General features: G+C 54.7%; 6 protein-coding genes across 6 annotated transcripts; 1 reads left to right on the top strand and 5 right to left on the bottom strand.

Annotated features, from left to right (window-relative positions):
* Window positions 1-4,200: 4,200 nt before the first annotated feature.
* On the bottom strand, window positions 4,201-5,045 carry MAM_05068 (peptide alpha-N-acetyltransferase; the record flags this gene model as incomplete). The annotated part of the gene is made up of 3 exons (XM_040823866.1): window positions 4,201-4,346; window positions 4,448-4,642; window positions 4,715-5,045. 3 exons carry the CDS (start codon window positions 5,043-5,045, stop codon window positions 4,201-4,203), a joined length of 672 nt encoding a protein of 223 aa, XP_040678025.1.
* A 1,621-nt stretch (window positions 5,046-6,666) lies between these two features.
* MAM_05067 (uncharacterized protein) lies at window positions 6,667-8,582 on the top strand (the record flags this gene model as incomplete). Its single annotated transcript, XM_040823865.1, has 2 exons — window positions 6,667-6,775; window positions 6,826-8,582. 2 exons carry the CDS (start codon window positions 6,667-6,669, stop codon window positions 8,580-8,582), a joined length of 1,866 nt encoding a protein of 621 aa, XP_040678024.1.
* A 405-nt stretch (window positions 8,583-8,987) lies between these two features.
* Window positions 8,988-9,337, bottom strand: MAM_05066 (uncharacterized protein; the record flags this gene model as incomplete). The annotated part of the gene is made up of 2 exons (XM_040823864.1): window positions 8,988-9,056; window positions 9,164-9,337. 2 exons carry the CDS (start codon window positions 9,335-9,337, stop codon window positions 8,988-8,990), a joined length of 243 nt encoding a protein of 80 aa, XP_040678023.1.
* Window positions 9,338-10,794: 1,457 nt separating this feature from the next.
* On the bottom strand, window positions 10,795-12,412 carry MAM_05065 (Acyltransferase 3; the record flags this gene model as incomplete). The annotated part of the gene is made up of 2 exons (XM_040823863.1): window positions 10,795-11,552; window positions 11,614-12,412. 2 exons carry the CDS (start codon window positions 12,410-12,412, stop codon window positions 10,795-10,797), a joined length of 1,557 nt encoding a protein of 518 aa, XP_040678022.1.
* A 3,412-nt stretch (window positions 12,413-15,824) lies between these two features.
* On the bottom strand, window positions 15,825-17,073 carry MAM_05064 (delta-aminolevulinic acid dehydratase; the record flags this gene model as incomplete). The annotated part of the gene is made up of 2 exons (XM_040823862.1): window positions 15,825-16,733; window positions 16,834-17,073. The coding sequence occupies 2 exons, from the start codon at window positions 17,071-17,073 to the stop codon at window positions 15,825-15,827; spliced, it is 1,149 nt and encodes a 382-aa protein (XP_040678021.1).
* A 932-nt stretch (window positions 17,074-18,005) lies between these two features.
* MAM_05063 (uncharacterized protein) lies at window positions 18,006-19,889 on the bottom strand (the record flags this gene model as incomplete). Its single annotated transcript, XM_040823861.1, has 1 exon — window positions 18,006-19,889. One exon carries the CDS (start codon window positions 19,887-19,889, stop codon window positions 18,006-18,008), a length of 1,884 nt encoding a protein of 627 aa, XP_040678020.1.
* Window positions 19,890-20,867: the final 978 nt, after the last annotated feature.

The following is a 20,867-nucleotide window of genomic DNA, read 5'->3' as shown; positions in this document are numbered from 1 at the left end:
GGCGGGGGGGGGGGGGGGTTTTGTGGCCGCTCCGCCACCGCACGCGATTGGCTCTCGTCGCTGGGATTTGCCTTTTTCCGATGTCGCGGACATCGGACATGTCTGAAGAGTGTGTGGGATTCACCGTGGTTGTGAGGGCCTTGTGGAGGGGGCGATAATGGAGTGCTGACGGAAGGGCTGCAAACCTGAAAGTCTAACTCCCACCACGATGCCCACCAAGTGCCTTTTGTCTTTGGGGAGCAGGGTCGCGACAATGGGCGCGCAGTCCGTCCATGCTGAGCGGGTAAGTTTCGTGCTCACGGCAAAGACGAATATGCTGCACATTGACCAAATCCATAGGGCTACACCCCCTCTTCCTCTTCGTCCTTGACGCATAGCTGCCCAAACGACCACGAGCCAGGCTCTCTGCTCCCGCAATCACGAAAATCCTGGCTTCTTTGGCCATCTGCTTGTCTCTCGGTCTTCGGAGCATGGATAGCTACTCGGGACAATTGTCGAAACTGAGATGCTATAATGGAGAATTGCCGTCGTGTATGGCTGTGACAATTGGGGTCGCATGCTCAGCCATCATTCATTATCATCTTCAACATCATCAATACAGCGGCTGCGAATTTTCCACACTCAAGCGCCAAGAAGAAGCAAAGAAAGATAAGTTTCACGACCCAACAATACGGGTTCCACACCGACGAAAGTCGCCAGAACGCCTCAACTCGGGCCCCGTCCGTCAAACGTCTTGTGGATGGTTCTAGGACCAATCCAAGCAGTCCTGCCCAATACAGAGTAACGTACGTACCATGCACGTTCTTGGTATCCAGGGTTCTAGGCTCGCCGACATCCTCCCCGGTTCCCTGTCATGATGGCCACTTCACCGACAGCCGATTCAAGATCGCAGCGTCGTCTGAGTATCGTTTACCGCCCATGTACGGAGCAGTATGCGGTGGTATGTACATGCATGTGCATGGGGGTTGCAGCAGGGGGCTCAATATTCTGTTGCTGGCGACTTACCGACGGAGTACGTAGGTACTAGCCCGTTGCTACGAGGCATACGCAGGCATACCAGACACAACAACATGCGGACTTTGTGCAGAATGGCATACGGACTACTCCGTAGCACGGGGCAAATTGGTGGGCCGCGGTTACTTGCCCCCCCGGCGCCGGGCGCCTTGATCGCCTATTGGTGTCTGGATTCGGTATTTTGGCCGCATGAACTAGTCAATCTATGTACATTGGAAGCGATACTTGCACCCTTTTCTCCGGTTTGACACTTCAGCTTGCAGCTAATCTTTGCTTTCTTCTTTCTAGACGTGGCCCACACGCGACTGGCCAAAGCTTCTCAGGCTCGACTCGACCTTGGTGCGCTCGCAAGCTAGACTGAATCTTAAGCAAAGGCAATACACTAGGGATGGAGGTCAAACCTGAAATTCAAACTTTTTAGTTCCGAAGTTATAACAAGCTTTTGTCCGCTAGTACTCTACTCATATGGTCGAGTCTAGATACAGCTGGGCTATTGAAGTTTGTCGTCAGGCGGTTTCTTGTGTATGCAGCTTGGTGAGCGGCCGGGCACTTAGACGTCATGAGGACAAGGTGGCTCGTATCCTGAGCTTCCACGTAGAAGTGAAGGTTCGCGTATCCAGCTAGCGCCGCCACAGCAAGGTATCCCTCATGCACCACGATATCAACATCATATTTCTTCTGTTCTTTTCTCTTCTTTCCACTTTCCCTCCTTGATTTTTCCTCTTTCAGTCAGGAAGAGCCATAGCCGTGGAAGCCTATAACTTTCACGTCAGCTACCTGTACCCCTATCGTAGTACTTGCGACGGGCAAGTCGACCGGAATCAATCGTAGCCGCACCAATCGGGTTTGCAGCGGCACAGAGTGGATCATGGTGGCATTTATTCACGGCGGAGGATGTCTGTTTAAATTCTCCGCATCGTGGACGGGGTTACTTCGTACGGAGCGTCTTAACAGGAGAACCAACCTATTGTCGTCACGCGCAGAGTCTTCCTTCCGTGATGGCCGAGACGGTGCCAAATTCGTTTGCCCCGCGAAATGTTGGAGCGTGCGCGGGAATTCTGCTGCGTGGTTACGGCCTAATAGCAGTTGAGTTGGCTAGCCGGGCAATTCGCCTCCAGTGGCTGGACTAAGTAGCTACCCGGCGTCCCGATGATCCAGCCAGTGAATCTCAATGGATAAATTACCGATTCAGCAGCACAGTGGCTGACGGTGGAGGAGCTTTTTCGCGAGTGGTTGACATGTTGACAGGTGCCGACAGGTGCCGCCGATTGAGGATACAATACAATAGGGAGAGGGGGAGGAAGAAGACATCGTATCGAAAAAGAAGAGAACCCTGGACCAATAGTTTTTGGCCGCGTGGACTGATGGGTAGATGCTTCCAAAAGCGCCGTGCCTTCCCTGCCTCAGCTGCCTACTTAGGTAGGCAGGAACTCTGGCTAAGGCTCCTTGGCTCGTCAGCTTGGCGGGTCGCAGTCGTCATTTTCGCGGGAACTCATCATGGGGGACTTTGCTGGAACGTACTGCTAGACTCTAGTAGCTAGCGGCGGGTTAGTAGTAATTTCCATCATGATTACGCCGGTTGATCCAAACAAAAGTCTAAACGGGAGGGCGGCCAATCGCCATTCTCGATTCTCGCATCCGCCCCGGTCGGAGCCAAACTCCATCACCTACCTCTCCATCGTGAACAAAACATGCTTTTTGAGGCTCGATCTGCAAAGGTGTCTCGTTCGTTTTCCTTTCTTCCGCCTTTTCGTTCTTTCCTTTTACCCCGACCCCGCCGACGAACGGGCTGTCTGTGTCTGCTCTTACCGAGTCATCGCCCGCTGTCATGCACAGCACAGCAGCACAGCACAGCACAGCACAGCACTGCACTGCACTGCACTGCACGGCAGCCCGCAGTCGCCGGCCAAGCTATCAGATGTCTCCAGCCACTCGTGGTACCAGTCTTGGATAACATGCGACTGAATAGTGGCATTTGGGTTCAACTGGACCCCGGGTCAGCCAGAACCGAACCGTCCACATGGGTCAGGAACACCTGTGTCTCCCGCCAACATACTACCTACTCCTTCGGGTTCCCTGCCGAGTCACCGAGTCGACTATGTTTTATGTTTCGGAGTTGCGCCTCGCTTCTCCAGTTCTACGTGACCTTCCATCCCACCGCCGGTGGTTGTCCGAGCCAAGTTGACCTGTGTTACGCGCGCCGCCGTGCGAGCCCCGACCGTCTCACCCCACATGCACAGGATGACGTTTTCCCTTCCGGCTTCCGTTCAAGCCGTATGAGTAATCGTGCCCGCCCCACTTTATGTGGTTCGGCTAGCAAAAGCCCTCACCACACCTTTGGTGGTGAGGGCTTTTGCTAGCCGAACCACATAAAGTGGGGCGGGCACGATTAGTACATACAGAGTCCACACAGAGTATGAGTTAACATGCGACGAAAAGAAAGCTTCTGAGCTCCCCGAGCCCCCTTACGGCCGAGACCGGCCCCCCTTCCGAGGCGCACTTCAGTGCCGTTGGCCTCTTTGACTGGTCGACTTGCCCTTCAGCCTCCTCTGTTTAAACACCACTGGTGCAAAGGCAAATACGTTTAGACAAAGAGCCGGGCGCCCAGGACACACCGGGCTTGCATTAAACTTTACCGTTTGGCACGCCTCAGCCCGGTCTTCTTTTTCTGGGGTGTATTCGTGAGCCACATATTGTCAAGCCATGCTGCGCCTATTGTCCGTCCGCCTGCTTCGCCACACGTCCCCGCCCCAGGTAGTCCATGCAAAGCAGACAAATTATGCTCGTACTAAATGCAAACTAACTCTGTGATGATGAAGCTGGCTACTCCGTAACGAGATCGACATCTGGAAGTCGATACTCCACTCGATGCAAATCAAGCTTCGGCCTAGTGCACCACACAAAAAAGTGCCCAAACGCTCATGACATTGAGTGCTGCTTTGGACCGTCTCACGGCATGGCACACTTGGGCCATTGTGTTCTGATTTGCGGCGACATATGCTCTTCAGCCTCTCCATGTAGGCAGTGTATATTGTCCGTCTTGTCTTCTTCCTCCACGTCCAGCCCCACCGCCATCAAGCAATGAACGCCCTCCAGCCATTGATCACCTCATAGGATACATCTACATCGCACGTGTCAACCGTGATGCGATGCCCTTTTTGACTTTCCTCAGCCTCAACCAACGTATTAGCGCGACACGCGTTTCCCGATGTTCCAGCCCCAAGACCTCAGAACCTTGACCACCTTTGGCGTCACCGCGGCCGTCAGCGGCACTCTAAGGAATATGAAGCTTTTGTGAATAGCGTACGCAAGTGCCAGTTGAGTGCCCAAACCTGAAGAATCACACCGTCGAGTCAGCCGCTATAGATCACCACTCTTTGAGTTGCGCCAAGATCCACGCCGCGATTGTGGGATACGACCAAGGTATACTTACTAGCTTCTTCCTTATTTCGCTCCTGAGCTTCCTCGACACCCCAGCCAGCCATCTCCACCCTGTCGCTAATGTTGCCATTCCCCATCGTCTCTACCTCCTTGCTCTTGATCGACCGCCAGTACTCGTGCCACTTTTGACGAACCGACTCTGGAATGAATTGCTTGACCGCCCCAACCACGTAGTGTTCGAGTTTCCCTAGTATGTATCAGCTTCAAACTCTTCTTCTTATTTTTTCCCATTCCGCCCAGCGCAGCATATCAAACATACCAATTGTTTCTGTTCCCACAACCCGGACGAGCAGGAAGCAGAAGGGGAAATCCAGCACGCTGAGGGCCAAGTAAACACCCACTGCTGACCAGCCGTATTCCTTGGACAATCTCTTCAGTCGCTGGCTCAGCGTCAGCTTTTCCTGCGTGCCGCCATGCGTCGTGCTGCGGCGCCATGGCGAGAAGCGGAAGCCGCGATGCTGTGTTCTCGCCAACGTCCCACCCGGCCGACTTGCAGGCTGGCGCATCATGGTCCGCAGAACGTGAAGGTCGGCACGTCGCGGATGTCGTATGCTTCTGCGGAGGGGCTGTGCCGCGTCGGAAAGGAGCATCCTTCGCCATGCACCCGTCCATGCTGCCAAAGGGAGCGAATCGCGTAGACCGATGGCTCGGAGCATCTTCCTGCAGGCTGGTGGTGCTTGGAGGAGCTGCTGCAGAGCGCCCCTCGTGCTGTGTAGTCTGCAAATCTGAGCAACCTTGTTGCGGTGCTTTTTCCGGACGTCTTCAGTCTGATGACCTTGCTCCTTGAGAGGCTGGCCGTCGCCAAGCAATGTCGAATGCCGGCTCGATCGAACGGACGCGGAATGGAGTCGATGGAGTGACGTACTGCTGACTCCCCGGTCGTGGATTGGCTCTGCACACTCGCGGCCGAAAGCCTCGCTGGACGGACGGCGGGCCAACTGGTCTCGCTGTTATGCGGCCGTGCAGGCACTACAGTCTTTGTTGCGGTCGGAAGGGAAAGTGATACTGTCTCGGCAGCGAAAATTTCTCCCCTGGGCCTTGTAGGTACTCGAAGCAAGGGTCGTGATGTCGATGGCTACAGGGGTTGCGTTGTGAAGCTCGTGTGGGGACACGGGTCACGTGAGCATATCTCGGGCATTTAAGCACAGAAACAAGTGAAAGCATTCTTCTTTGTGATTCTATAATAGCCACGGGAGAACATCAAGAGGGTAAAAGGGGCGCGGGTCGTCTCCATTTTGAGTGGTTGGGGGGCTCCGATGTTGTTTGTGTTCAAGGTCGAGAGCAAAATGCTCGTCGAGGAGCCGTGATCAATGTAACGTCGATGCCGAAGGTGACGACTGACGAACTCGCAGAGCAGAATGCCGGAGCGGTGGTGCGATGACTATATCAAGTCCCGAGTTTTTCTTTTTCCAGAGAACTCGGTAGCCCTTTCAGCTCGAACGAGTTTCGAACGCACGGCAATCCGTGGCGCATGCTCGTACTCGATCGCGAAACCCAAACACCAATGTCAAACGGTTTCACTTTCCTATCGCTGGCGAGCCAGACGGAGTTCTTGCCATTTGCAACACGTCCTTGCAGGACTTTTTCGTGGACGATGCGATGTTCGATATCGCTAGTTGCATAGCAGCACGTTGCATCCTTCTAAGCGTCTTGCCAACTGACAGCCAAATTCGCAACCACCATAGCACACCTGGCTGTCAGTTGGCAAAACGCCATCGTCAGCTGTTCGAAACTGAGTATCCGAAATCGCTCCCTGCCACGTGTTGCGCCTCCAGGGCGGTGAAAGAATCGCGCCAGTCCGTGGTAAACGGTATTCCAACTTGGTTCGAACAAGAACTCTTCTTTCATCGTCCACAGGCATTTCATCCCACGTACAAGGCATTTCCATCTCATTGCCTACCAGATATATTTTAAGCCGTATCGTGCTTCTGTGATATGAACTTACATCGTTCCTTCCTCTCATTTTTCCTTTGGCAACACCCGTGACACAACTGGGAGGTGATGGAATGGCCCGGACAAGCCGCCTTTTCGAAGCCCTCTTTCTGTGATTCACAACTAAAGGCGGCGGTTTGCCCATCAGCACTCTGAATAGCAGGCAATTTTGCCGCTTGTCCACTCGTTTCTGCGTTTCTTTGAGCCGATTGATATTTTTTACTTGCTCTCTGTCGTTTCGCTTTGTCTTGTTTCGGGAGTCGCAGAGCCGTGTCTGCCATGGCATCTACACAGGTTGCGTGTGGAAGGAAGAGAAGTTTGCTGCGAACTCTTGGGTCTCGTCGTAGACACAAAGATCTTGCAGTTTCTATGCCAGCCCCGGATTTCGGTAGGATTCACCTGACCAACAGCCTATCATACGCTCGCTAATCAGAACAGATGGAATCACGACGCCGACGAAGACAATTCGCGATGTCGAGGCTGCCGTCATTCCCAAAGCATCACCACATCGACATTTGAAGCGATCTGATAAGAGTGACAAAGGTTCAGTCAATGGCCACGGTAAATTTCGTGATGACGTGACAGCAAGCCAGAAGATTCGATCCGGGATCGTGAACATGGCACCTATAAGACCACAGGTGCCTAGTCGAAACTGTGTCGGAGGAGATAGAAGCCCGCTGTTGTCGCCATTTGAGATGCATCCCGTCATAATTTCAACTTCCCAGTCTCCAGAGAAAAGCTCAGTGGCATCAGTTCCTAAGAGAAGCTCACTCGAGGCTCCCTCTTTCAGCCACAGTGCTGGACATAACCGCCGGTACACTACAAACTCTGCCCCGCTGGACAAGACTGCGGAGCTCCTGAAACTGCTGGATACCTCGGCTGCGAGCATAGAAGAGAGCCTTACAGTGAAGGGCGAGCTTGACCCTCGTGCACAGGCGAGACCGAGACTTGGGATGCAGGAGGAACTCGATGAACAGAGTTCTTCGTCTTTACAAGCCCTTGGTGGATGTGTACACAAGGCGAGCGCGGAAGAGATTAACAGCAAACTTCGGGAGATGCTAGCCGCAACAGATGCTCTCAAACCTGCTACACCGCAAAAAGCTCAAGGTTCGCGAAAGCTATATCGTACAGCAAGCGCCAGAGTCTTTTCCAGAATGTCAGATGCTATTGGACGCATGTATAATAAGTCAGCCAGCCCTGAGGTCCGACCTAGAGACGAAGAAGGCACGATTCGACTGGAGGAGACTGATAAACCTATCAGACGGTCGTCAAGTCACGCAAATGCAAGCCAGCACTCCATTAGATCGATTGAAATTAGGTTAAATGAGGGCTCGAACCTTGATAGGAGAAAAGTTCAACAACTTATTGGGAGCCAAGTGTTTCGAAAGCCTGTCACTTTGGACAGGAAGCCTGCCTTGTGCCGCCAGTTGGATGACCAGACCGACATGCCAGGGTCGATGATGCCTGTGGGAAGGCATGGAAGCAGGTCGAGGTCCATTTCGCCTTCCACGAATCCCTTCGAAGCCGAAGAGGATTTCGAAAATGATCTTGAAAGCGGCATATTGCAGGCCTCCCCAGGGGGCTGCTCTACGCCACGAATCTGCATCAACCGAGGCTCGGGCTCTAGCTATGGCGATGATTATGATGGTGACTTGAGCGGATCGAGCATTGGGCAAGTTAATTTGGCCAGGATAGTTGTCAAAGTTGGCAAAAACGATGTCGGAAGCCCGCAGGTACGACAGGTCCATCTCCAGTCTTCAGCAGATGTAAAGGACTTGTCGCCGAAACCTTGGCAACGATCCAAACGTTGCCGAGATGTGCAGCATGACGACTTTGGAATTGCGAAAAAACACCCGTCTCCGAGCAAGAGGGATCTTGAAGAGCTGGAATTAGCCTTCCAGAAATACAAGCTCCGCGAAGCATGTCATGCTGAGGACGACGCAGACGAGCTGGCGAACAGTCGTGCATCACTCGGAGACGCCCTGACTGCCAAAGACCCCAACAAGAAACTGCGAGGCCATGTTGAACAAGGGAAAACTACAATCATTCCACAAAGGCCAACAACTAGAACTGTCTCGTCTCGAATCCCGAGGCCATCGAGCCAAGTCGGGGAAAGGAAAAGCACGGGAACCAGGCTTGCTGCGGACTGTAGACCAAGGAATGCAGTCCCGGGGGAGCCAGATGAACTACTGTGAGGAATAGCGATATTATTTTACGGATGAAACTTTTTCTACTGGACGAATGTTTGAGGTGCATGGTTGGTTCTATTGCTCGAATCAAAGGCAGACAGCATTATGAGACGTCGATCGAGGACATGCGGCATCAGCTCTCACGAGGACATGGACGGAATTATGATGGTGGACATGACGATACGACGGCATCATGGCTTAAGCACAGTATAACTAGTATTAATTATATTCACTCTGGACCTCGAGGCGGGAAACGAGTGTGTGCGACACAAGCAGGGCGTATAAAAAACCAACAAAACGCTGACAGCGGACGTCTGGGGTCTCTTTTCGTGCTCGACGAAGCCAACGACAAGGCGTAGCGTGAATCGTGCCAAGCGCCGCGGTCCAAGATTCCAAGATTCATCCACTCCCTCAGAAGGCGTGGCCGTGCTTGTGGCCGCCGCGGCCATCTGTCCCGCGCATGCGCCGAGTGCCAGCAGCCTGTCACGGTGATGAGCACGCATTCAGTCGTTCGCTCCCGTCCGAGTCTCGCCATCCGAGGCGGGATCCACGGTTCCCGGGCCCCCAGGGCGAGGCGCAAAACGTACCTTGAGACCAGGCCTCCTCGTCAGGCTAGCCCTGAGCTTCATAAGCGCACCGCTGACCTTGTCCCTCACGGTGGGCTTCCGCTTCTGGTGATGGACCTGGCGCGGCCGGCGGGAGAAGAGCCCGGGGCGCGTGGTGGTGGTGGTCTGGTGGTGGGCTCTGTGTCCAAAAGGCATGGTGGCAGATTGAGTCTTGGCAGGAGTCTTTTCTGGTCCTTGGAGGTTGGTGGGATTCTGGTTGTTATGTATTCTTTGCAATACGGAGTGGCCGCTCTTTCCTTCGTGCCTTGGACACGGGCGTGACGTGGGGAGATTGACAATCTACATGGGTGCCGCCGCACGATGATGCCATCGGCTGGGCTGTGCGACGGGGTCTTCTGAAAGGATGGTGGCGGGGTGACGATGGCTCCGAGGAGGAGAAGCGGAAACAAGCTCGTTGCGAGGCTGGAAAACTGGGAATGATTGATGCCCTGGTGGCTTGCGTACGTCACTTGGGGGGTGCTTGAGGGCTTACGATTGGGTGTTGGTGTTTTTTTTTTTCCTTTCCAGGGTCCTTGTGTGGCTGGTGTGTGACGTCACGGTTTTGGGGGGGGCGCTTGGTTTTTGTTCACATACAATCGACTGCTTGGCACAGGCAGGGTGCTTGCCGACGAGACGACGCTCATGTTACGGGAGTATTTGCTGGGGTCTCGACTCTCGAGGCACTTGAAAGATGGGCAGGTCGCTTGAGGAGCGGTATGCATCCGTCGATTGGGGAGTACCAGTACTCCGTACGGAGGCTTCTCGGCTGCGAAATTGGTCGAGGCATCCGGTGCATCCCGCCACGTGTCGGTCGGCCCCGGATAAACGCGGCAGCAGCCGGTGGCGCCCAGCCCCCCACGCCACGTCGGACATGAGGCGCGCCCCGCAACGACTCGGCCCCGGGCGCACCGTCGAGCCGCCGAGCCCGTTTCGCGGCATCTACGCGGCCGTCTCTAGGAAGCCTTCCTGGAAGCAAAGGCCGGCTTGATCGAGAGGGCGCCTTTGCTGACCGGCTGGCTTGTTCCGGATGAACCGATTGAGTCCCTGGACATCGAGAGGCTGCGGACCCTCCAGGTCAGGGAGACCTGGGTTGGTTGCGGGAACGAGGGTGTACCAGAGGGATGGATAGTGCCGTCATGTAACTACGTTTGCATGTAGCTTCGGTCATTGGATTGCGATTCGACTACTCTGTACTCACTTGCTCACTTGATTAGTCAAGATGCCTGCCCACCTACCACCTACAGTAGGTGGTCAATTACTCAACATCAAGCAAATGCTACTTTTATCGACAGGGTCGATAAAAAGCAAACAAATCTCACCCTGGCTAGTACTGCCTAAAGTGCTGTACTTTTATTTGCCGTGCACATTTTCAAGACACTCATTGCTGCGACAACACGGACCGCGTCATCGTCAAATTTCAATTTCAGATTCAACTCCAACATGTTTGGCAAGTAATTTACATTCCGTTTCCCCTCATAATGCGTAATCGTAAAGCGCCGGAAATCGCCGGGTCCAAAGATAAACCATCACCACCGGCTCGGTGCCAAATAGACATGTGCCCGTACACAACAAGCTGATGGGATCGCTCCGCACCAACCACCCTCTCGAGATTCTCAGTTCTTGGTAATGCACTTGTTTTCAAACCATTTGGCAAACTTGACGGTGGGAATGTCCACGGCTCGCCAGAAGACGTCGGCCCACCAGATGACCGTGGGAACAGCAAAGGCTGCCCCCAAGAAAAAGCCCGCGTTGTACCAATAACCCTCAACACCGGTAATTGCATAGGCCATCCTCTCCCAGTGATAGCCAACCGCGTGCATTGCAGGGCCGTGCATCAAATACAGGGCGTATGAAATCTTGCCAAAGTATTGCACCACAGGTGAATTGAAAAATCGTTGCCATGCCGGAGAGTGCCCAACAGCCAGGACAAATACAACCGCGCCCGCGGATTGCCAGTATCGATACTTTTCCTCGCTCCACCACTCGGGAATAAGTGAAGTCAAGTAGACCCAGCCTGGGGCCATCTCGCCCCCGTCGTCTGGTTGCGACAACAAGTATAAGCTCAGAACACTGACCGAAGTCCAGATTATGCTCTTGATCCAGCCGCGGGATTTTCTAGGCTGCTTTTCGATTTGGGGCAAAACGGGCGAAGTGATGTGAGCACCGCGAATGTGATCCATCTCCGCAAGAAGCATGCCACTCAGGAACAAACACAACTCCCATCTCGAATGGCAATAGCTGAACCACGTCATTCCGCCAACAGTCAGAAATCGAATACTCGTCCTCAGACGCGCGGTGCCGATAATGGTAAGAAACAGGTACAGAGAACATCGGAATTCGACAGGAATCGTCCATAGATGCACGTCGTATGCTAAGAGTCTGATGTTAGCAATGGCACGGAGTTCCCTGGCCCTCGAGAATACATGTCTTACATGTACTGCCACCGTATTTGTCCCAACCAAAGACGTGAACAAAATTATACATGTGAAGGGTCCAATCTCTAAATTGAGCATATGACGACTCCATTCGAGCTGGATGAGGCTCGACTACATTCTTCATGTACTTGCGGTCGTTGCCAAATTCTCGTGTCCACTCGTAGGCACCAATTCTCAGCAGACATATAATCATGAATGTAGAAATGGCAGTCGGTAGATATAAGCGAATGGCTCGACGGAAGGTCAGGGAACTCATGGTGGTAGCAAAATCAGAAAGCGCGCCACTTCGAATCAGTTTCACTGGACGATAGGACAATGCGTATCCTGAGATGACGAAGAAAACACAGACTGCTGCGGGTCCTTGATACCAAAGTCTGAGGAAGGGAAGCTTCAAGAAGTGGTAGTTGTCCTCTCCAGTGCCCCAGCTTTTCGCAATTGTAAAGGCCTGGTAGGAGTAATGGCAGAAAAACACAAAGAGAGCGGCGAGTCCTCTCATGCCGTCTAGGTATGCCGTAGGAGCGAGTTTCGGAGGGCAGATCTGCTCACGGGCATGTCTTCCTTGGAGGAAGCTCGGTGTCAGAAAGAAGAGGACTCGAATCAAGAGCACCCGCCATGGCGCTGAACGAAGCTGGCTCCAGGTAGCTGCGACAGCGGATAGATATTCCGAGTAATTTGAGGATCGAACCTTGACCTCAAACCAAGGCTCGGCGTCGGTGACACTGCGCTCGCTGTCAGAATCCGAGTTGTTCTTTTCATCCAACAGCCCCATGTTCTCCTCGTGTGAAGATGAGGACATTGTGTTATTTCTCGGGTTCATTGTGATGCAATGAGCCTTCTCATTGGCTTCTTCTTAGATTTCGGTGCCAAGACGAAAGATCAACAGGATTTGACGGTAGTGTCGCATGCGTAAGGGAGCAGACAGAGTTGGTGAACAAGGCCTGTGTCAAAGAGAAATTCGTTGATCAACACGCTCTCCTCTCCTCTCTACAAGAAGGATTGTATTATCGAGGGAGGGATAGAGAGAAGAGTGAACGGGGGCAAGAAGAGGAAGGGCGGAAAGGGAAGAAGAACTACTCTGAGAACCAGCACAGCACAATGGGAAGGAGACAGAGAGGGAAGGAGGGGAGGGGGGGAGGGAGGCTAAGGGCAACTCGGACGATGCTGATCGGCCCAAGCGAGCAGTGAATAGCTGCCAATTGGAAGGCAACAGACCTTTGCAGACACGCAACATGGCATGGCCTGCATGCGGGATACCAGGTGGCTCATCGAGTACAGTGTCAATCCCTCTTGCTACGGCGGGCCGAGAATAAAGAACGGTTGACTTGAGCACAGATATATTGTGCATTGTTCATGGCTTGCCTGCCTCAAATGTTCCGTTGCTTCATGACCCGAGCCTTCCTTGCGACACGGGTTTGGCGTGCAGGCGCCGGGGTCGTTCCTGCCAAATCGAAATGCGCCTGTACCGTCATTGGTCTTGGCGGGGCCTTGACACTTCGCGAAGCATGATGCATGCATGGTCAACAACGAGCCAAGTGTAGGGCAAACCTGGCCGGCCGAAACCTCCGACGAGGCGGAACAGAGCTGGAGAGTTTGCAACAGGGGCAGGGAGGCGAAGGCGAAAAGCGTCGGATCGGTAGTTACTGGGGCTGCTTATTCGCGACGGTGCCTGATCAGTGATGGCGCATGTGGGCAACTGCTGCAGATCAGATCAACGCGGCGCGGGTGCGCATTGTCTGGACTCTGGACTCTCGTGTCTGTTCGCAGCTAATAAAGGGCCCGTCGTCGGTACTCGGGGCAGGCACGCGTGGATACGCTTTCCAAACGCGGACATGATGGGCACTTGCTCCCTCAAGTCCGGACGCATTGGGCGTCAAGCAAGTCGACGTTGGCGTGCGTGGTGCGTGAACGGTCTACGGTCTAATGTCTACGGGTCTACGGCCTGACGGCCAGGAAGGTCAGATGAAGGGGGGGGGGGGGGGTGGAGACGAGACTCCAGATGAATTCCCCCTTTTGTCTACACTCGTCACTCGTAATGTCATGCCAAGAGACCAAGAGGGCGAAACAAACAAACACACGCACACACTCACACCGACAAACATACCGAGGACCAAAGCCAAGACTGCATCGCTCAGCGGAAGAGCAGAGTTCGCCTTTGCCACAACGCAATCGAGGCCTGTGTGACACAAACAACCCCCCTCCTCGACTTATTCTCGCCGCGACTCGTTCTACCCAGTGCATACTACCATGCCATCCGCACCCATCTTTCTTTTCTTTTCCACCTCTTCAATCTCCGATGGGGACTCTCGTTTCCAGAGCCAAAGTTGGCATTATGCCTAATACGCCACGTTGACTCATCAGCCCACAACTAGAACAGAATACATGCTGACGTGCTCCACACTATTTCCCGACAGCTTGTCACCCTTCCGCATGCTTACAAGGGTACCTAGGAACCTAGGTATCTACTTAATAAGTACCCGTGTGCAGATATTTCACCCCTGAGCGGCTCCACCAACCCGTCTGATCTTGGGTACCGACTTCGTAGCTGGCTACCCAAGGCCAATTTTCTCTTCTCTGCAAGTACTCCGTAGGTTTCACGATTGGCCCGAGTCACCTGACTGCCAAAGCTGAGCCTCCGAGACGATAATTAATAGATGATGTTCTGCGAAAACCTCAAGCCCCGTCACGAAACGCCTCGTCATCACGCACATTTGTGGCTCGAGTCTCCCGAGTGGAAACCACGGGATTGCCCAGCTTCCACGCAAGACGTACATGGACATGGATCTGATTTTTGCCGTGGTCTGTCATCCCATCCCATGCGCCGTTGAGCCGGCAAGCCGGGACCCGAAACATGCACTCGACACGCAGCTTGCCATCGCCTTGCTGTGTCGGTTTCGAGGAGGCCATTGAACGTGTTACAGCCAAGGTGGACAGTTCCACGGCAGAGAGGAGCTGCCAACAGGCTCGCGATGCGAAGGTGGTGGTGGGGCGACACCGAGTCTTGTTCATGTCTGGCGTCATGTCTGGTAGGTTTGTAGTTCCTACATTGTACGCATGGATGCATGGAGTGCCATCTGGCACGCACCCACGCTTGGCTGGGATATTGTGCGTCTCTGCAGCCGAGACTACCCCCCCCCCCCCAGGACGCAGTGCCCGAGACAGTCGCCCGGGCCCGGATGGTGGCACTGGTGGAGCATTCGTCCATATTATTCCGTCAAGATTGCACGCGCATCGCACGGGGCACAAGTAGCGCTACGTCGGTACCTGTTTGTTGGAAAACATGCCACGGCATCTGTGCCATGCTCAAACAGAGGAAGCAAGACCTTTCGCCGGCGTGAAACAGGCGGCCCCCCCAGAATTGTGACCGGCCCCGTCAGGCCTGCAAGTGATTCGGGGCGCGCGAGAGAAGAGAGGAACCCAGCGTCATCAAAAGGCCCCTGGACAAATGCAATGCCCGCATCTCCCTCTTTAGCCACAGGGTAGATGGGTAAGGAGAAGGAAATTGACCGAGCAACACACCATCTTGTCCCGAACCGTCCAGCAAGGACCTGATCCTGCCCTCGCGGCCCACGGACAAGCGAATGATGGAATCTCCCGGAGCCCCGACGGGCACTCGAGCTTGAGCACCAGGCCACCACAATCCCGCCTCGACGACTACGGAGGCGCACCACGCCGCAGGAGGAATAATGGTCCTGCTTCGCTCGGCAATCTCAGCCGCGGGTGACTGAGCGACGGGGCACAACTCGTCGCGGCGCGCGCTTGGTGGGATTCATCGACAAGGGCATATGTATCATGCATCGAGCGTGGGAGGGCAGCGTTTCTCGCCTCTTGTCCTGCGATAACAAGTGCATGTAGTATATCCAAGGCTATGACATGACGACCAGACGTTGTGGAAATGATAGGCTCTCCATCAACATTTGCCAATTCAAGACTAATTGGCACTTTCAATGTGTGCCGGTACGCCCAACGCCCCGGTTTCTTTTCTTTTTATACTGGAAAAAGAGTGCATCGTCTTCACCAACAAGTTGGAGGCGCCACAGCCGAGTTTCAGAGTCATCGAACCATTCATCGCTCTTACACGTCGTCCAAAATGATGGCACGGCCCGCTTCGATTCCCAAATCCCTTTGCATATTCCATAACGCCTTTCCCATGCTCCATTTCCCCGTATTTCAAAACGACCACACGGTCCCCTGTAGACACGGGTACGCACCTAGTTCTCCAGCCAGTCCAGGAACTGGGGAGTAAAGTAGCTGACTACAATAGTGGCGCCCGCGCGTAGAATGCTCTCCGTGGCCTCGAACGCAGCAGCCTTGAGATCGAACACGCCAGCCTTGGCCGCGGCGTGGATCATGGAGTATTCCCCGCTGACCTGGTAGGCGGCAATTGGAAGATCCTTGCCCAGGTCCTTGGCGTCGCTGATGATGTCGAGGTACTGGCCCGCGGGCTTGACCATGATGATGTCGGCGCCCTCGGCAATGTCACGGACAATGGCGCGGCGGGCGAGACCACGCCCGCTGGGCGGAAGCTGGTAGCATTTTCGGTCTCCGAAAGACGGGGCGGAGCCGGCGGCGTCGCGGAACGGGCCGTATAGACAGCCCGAGAACTTGGCCGAGTAGGACATCAGCGTGGTCTTGTGCGCAATCCCCTCCTCGATGAGCTTGAGCTTGATGGCGCGGATGCGCCCGTCGTTCATGTCCGAAGGGGCAACGCAGTGGGCGCCCGCCTTTGCGTAGGCAATGGCCACGTCGGAGATGCGGTCGACGGAAAGCTGGTTGTTGAGGCTGCCGTCGTCTCGCAGGATACCGCAGTGGCCGTGAGAGGTATACTCGCACAGGCAGACGTCGGTGCAGATGAAGATTTGGGGGAACCGGCGCCGAATGAGGCGAATGGCCCGGATGACAGGGCCCTGGGGGTCGTCGGCGGCACTGCCAAGAGCATCCTTTGTGCCGGGCTTCATGGGAACGCCGAACAGCATGACGGAACGAAGGCCTTTGTGGACGAGGGGCTCGAGGAACGGCACAAGCCTGTCGATGCTCAGCTGGTACTGGCCGGGCAGCGAGGGGACCAGGTTCATGTCGTTGTCGCCGTCAGTGACGAACATCGGGTAAACGAACATGGACTGTGGCAGAGATTCGGGGTTAGCGTGAAAAAAGGTTCAAAGGCTCAAAGGACACAGCGGGAGTCGTGTGAGTGTGTGTGATGGACCGTTTTGAACACACCTTGGTCAGTTGGCGCTCGGCCTGCCATGAGCGGGCCAGAGGATGGAAGTAACCGCCGTGCAACTGGCTTCCAATGTCGCCGGAAATGCTCACGCTGGTCGCGGCGGTGCTGGTGTACGACATGGCTCGAGAAATGTGTGAAGTTCGGTCGTCGACGGTGGAGATGGATGCGGGCTGGGCCGGTCGGCGAGCGGCGCCATCGCGGAGAGTGAGATCCTGAACGAGGGTGGAGAATGACATGGCGAAGGGTGTTGAAGGGTGCGAAGAGGTTCAATTGATTGCTGCCGCACGAGAGAGAAATTTGTCGCCGGCGACAAGACGTTGTTGACGACGGGAGGCCGGGAGGTGGCAACGTGCGCCGTCGAGGAGTCGACTACTATTAAGTACCCCGTACTCCGTTCTCCGTGCTTACTTACCTACCTACCTAAGGTAAGTACTCAGTAAGTAAGTAATCAAGTACTTGGGTACTTGAGTAGTCGGCCGTTTTCTTTTGCTGGGATTTGATTGGCTGTGGCTGACTGGCTGGTGGATGCAAGTGCGGGAAGCGCAGTGACAATCCTTGGTGTGTACTTTGAGCGGAGCGTAGAGGTACCCCGTGCCTCGAACGGCAGCCGTCGGATCGTCCACAGCGACTTTGGAGCCAATCACGTCTCGGGAAATGTAAGGCGGAGGCTGTGACGAGTTGAACCGGCCCCAGCCAGCCAGCCAGGCCGCAGCCGAGAGCGGATGGATGCCCGCCGACGGTTCTCCTCCGCGTCCGGTCCATTACACAACGGCCACGTTCCCCGGCAGAAGCCGAGGGCTTGGCAAAGACAAACATGGAAGCCACAAAAAAATCTAACGAGTATATAATACTAGGAAATGGTAATACGCAGCATTGCTCCACTACAGCAACCTATTGAGCAATTGATTGTAAATGATGGCCATTTAGATAGAAACGAACAATTTATAGTTGCAAAAGTTTCCCCGGCATCCTACTACACCAAGACGTCTGGAATGTTCCCGTCAGGCATCGGCGTATCCAACTCGGTGCATCCATGGCCTCGGCAGAAAATCCATCCGGTGCGCAATTCTACAGCCAACATTGTCTGCGACCCAGAGTCGAGGTTCCTGTTCGCTAAGCACGTAAATGTGAACATCGACACCACTCGCAGAGTCACCTTTGGTTGAGGCTACTTTCTGCAGTCACAAGGTGGACAGATAGCCTGAGGCGGGGCCATGCTGTCGACGGGCTTGACCTTCTCGACGGGAGCGGCGCCGTGGGTAGCGCCGCTGCCGGTGCTGGCATTGTCCTCGGTATTGGAATAGATGCTGTCAGGGTGTTTGTTCTCGGCGTCCTCCTGGGTGACGGGAATAGTACTGTCATCGGGGGCGACGTGCTCGTCGGCATCGCCCTGGCCGTTGGAGACGCCGCTAGGATGTGTGTTCTCAGCACCCTCCTCGATGGGAGTAGTACCGTCATGGCTAGCGCCGCTGCCGGTGTTGGCATTGTCCTTGTCATCGGAATAGATGCTGCCCAAATCCTCCGTCATGGGCTTCGGCCTCTCATCGACGGTAGTAGCGCCTTTGTTAGCACCGTCGGGAGTGCTGCCTTGACTTCCAGCTCCGACTTTCGGGCCACAACTTGATTTGTGCGAGCCGACAGGCTTGGAGAACGGCCTGGTGTCAACTTCCTGGCTCGGGACTGGCTCGGAGACTGGCTCGTTGGTGTCAACTTCCTGGTTCGGGACAGGCTTGGAGAACGGCTTGGTGTCAACTTCCTGGCTCGGGACTGGCTCGTTGGTGTCAACGTCCTGGTTCGGGACAGGCTTGGAGACCGGCTCGTTGGTGTCAACATCATTGCTCGAGACGGGCTCGAGGACAGGGGCCTCCTTCCTAGGAACAATGGTGACATTTTCGTTGCCCATGGCCTCGGCGACCACCTTTTTGCAGTTGCCTAATTTGCTAGGATCTACATAATCCTTCTTCTCCTCATATTCTTCGATACTCTTGATCTGTTTAGCCCCCGCGTCTTTGTTGACCTCGATGTCCCTGGGATCGATGCGAAGTTCCCCTCGGCCGTCAGAGTAGCCATTGAGCTTGAAAATGATCACGACCGAATACGCGATGTATAGTTCACCGTCGATGCGTAACACGTCTCCCATACCAGTCGATACTTGTCCGGGAGTCGTCAAGTTTTGCCCGACCGTCGAGTCAGCCACCTTGTCACCAGCTTCGTTCGAGATGTCGGCTGCCTGGACATTTTCACCAACAGGCGTCGCACCGTCTTGGGTCCCGCTGGGTACCTTGACTAGTGTCATAGCAGGCACATGAATCGTGTCTGTCACATTACGACCATGACTCTGGCCGTCCTGACCGTCCGCGTGTGCGCTGTTCCCGTTTGTGGCATTTGTAACATGCTTCCCGGGCTCGAACTGGCTTATTATCGAGTTTAGGCCTTCACGCTCCAGGTACTTCTTGGCATTGTCCACGTAGTACTGGGGATCGATGCTTTTTCCACCCGCGGGGGGCTTGTTGAATTCTGGGGGCTTGTTGAATACTCCTACCCCGGAGGTATTTTCTTTCGACTTTCTGTACAGCTCGATATAGTATTCTTTGTCGCCTTTAGGCTCGGTGTTGTTGCAGAACTTGGTCACCAAAAATTTAACCTCACTCTTGTTCTCCTCGTCGTGCCCCTTGGGCTCCAGACCGTTTCTTTCCTTGCAGCCGCCGCAGGACAACTTGTCCAATATAACCTTTTGGGTGCAAAACATGCGCTGTTCCTTCAGGAAATCTGTCTCTTTTCCTAGAGTCTCTTGGATCGTGAACTCATTGCGCATGTTGTCGGCGCAAGGAAAGTTCCCATGTTTGGTAGTCGAGTCGGTCTTGTAGCAGCTGTTGTAGATGAAATTCGGGTCCTTTTTGTATTCAGCAGACTTGATGGCGTGCTCCTGGAACCAACTGTCGTCTTGGCGTGTTATGTCCTCACCCGCCAAAAGGTTTTGCGGCGCTGCTCCGGCAATATTGCCGCTGCCGAGGACCGTAATGACTCCAACGGCCGTGAGGGGGAACTTCATTTTTGCGTCGTTGCAACAAGCCTAGTAATCAAGTTGAAAATGCTGTCACACCCACCAAGTAAGCGAGCGTCGTTTGGCAACAAAGCGGATAAGGGTGTGAAACGAAAGACGAGGCCACTTCACTGACGTCGATCAACTAAGATGTCGGTCACTGGCTTTGCGAGACACGTCGGCCCGTTGTCAGGAGAATGCAACGCCGCTTTATACAACAGGAACAGGAACCGCCTTGTTGGTCCTCGCCCTGGCCTTGGCCAGGCAGGCGATGCTCGGAGCAGGGTCAACCTTGGCAGGCCGCGGACACGTTGACCGACGGGCCAGATGACGACGGCCTGCGCCCACCCAGCTGATACCGGACAATCACCGAGTACGGCGCTGATGCTCGGCACAGGGTGCCTGCTCGTCACGCTGTAGATTTCATCCCACTCGATTCATGCCGCGTCCGGCGTCCGGCGTCCAGCATCCAGCCGTGGGCGCGTCTTCATGCCCATGGGGCCCTTTGAAGCACCTAATTGAAAGTTTGAAACTTGACCGCGCCGTGATATTAGGCTGTGCCGCGTCCTCTGTTTCCCGACTTGCCAGGCAGCCTTTTGCCGCTTGCGCTGTGCCAGGAGGCTCCGCCGTGACTCGATGCAAATCAAACGGGGCAAACCTTGGTCTCCAGTTCGTCTCCTGTGTGCATGCAGCTCGCCCAGGGTTGCCGGCCAGGTAGGTACTCGGACAATCTGTCATGGTCGACAATTTGCAAGTCATTGTGTTTGATGCTGAATCGTCGTCATGCCCCGTCGTCGGCTTTGCTAGCTTGCCACGGTGGGCCGTGGGCCGTGGGCCGTGGGCCTGGTGTCGTGACGAAGTAGAAATGGGACATCAAAGCACGCGTCCTGGGAAATTGGAACCGCAGAGGTGCCCCTTGGATGTCGAGGCTCAACTGCCCATGGAGGCAGCACAAACCATGCATCCGCCATGCGCCTCGTGTCGTCG

This window comes from Metarhizium album (assembly GCF_000804445.1).
Source record: "Metarhizium album ARSEF 1941 chromosome Unknown scaffold_12, whole genome shotgun sequence".
NCBI classification, from domain to species: Eukaryota; Fungi; Ascomycota; class Sordariomycetes; order Hypocreales; family Clavicipitaceae; genus Metarhizium; species Metarhizium album.
This window is presented reverse-complemented; position numbering and strand designations above follow the sequence as displayed.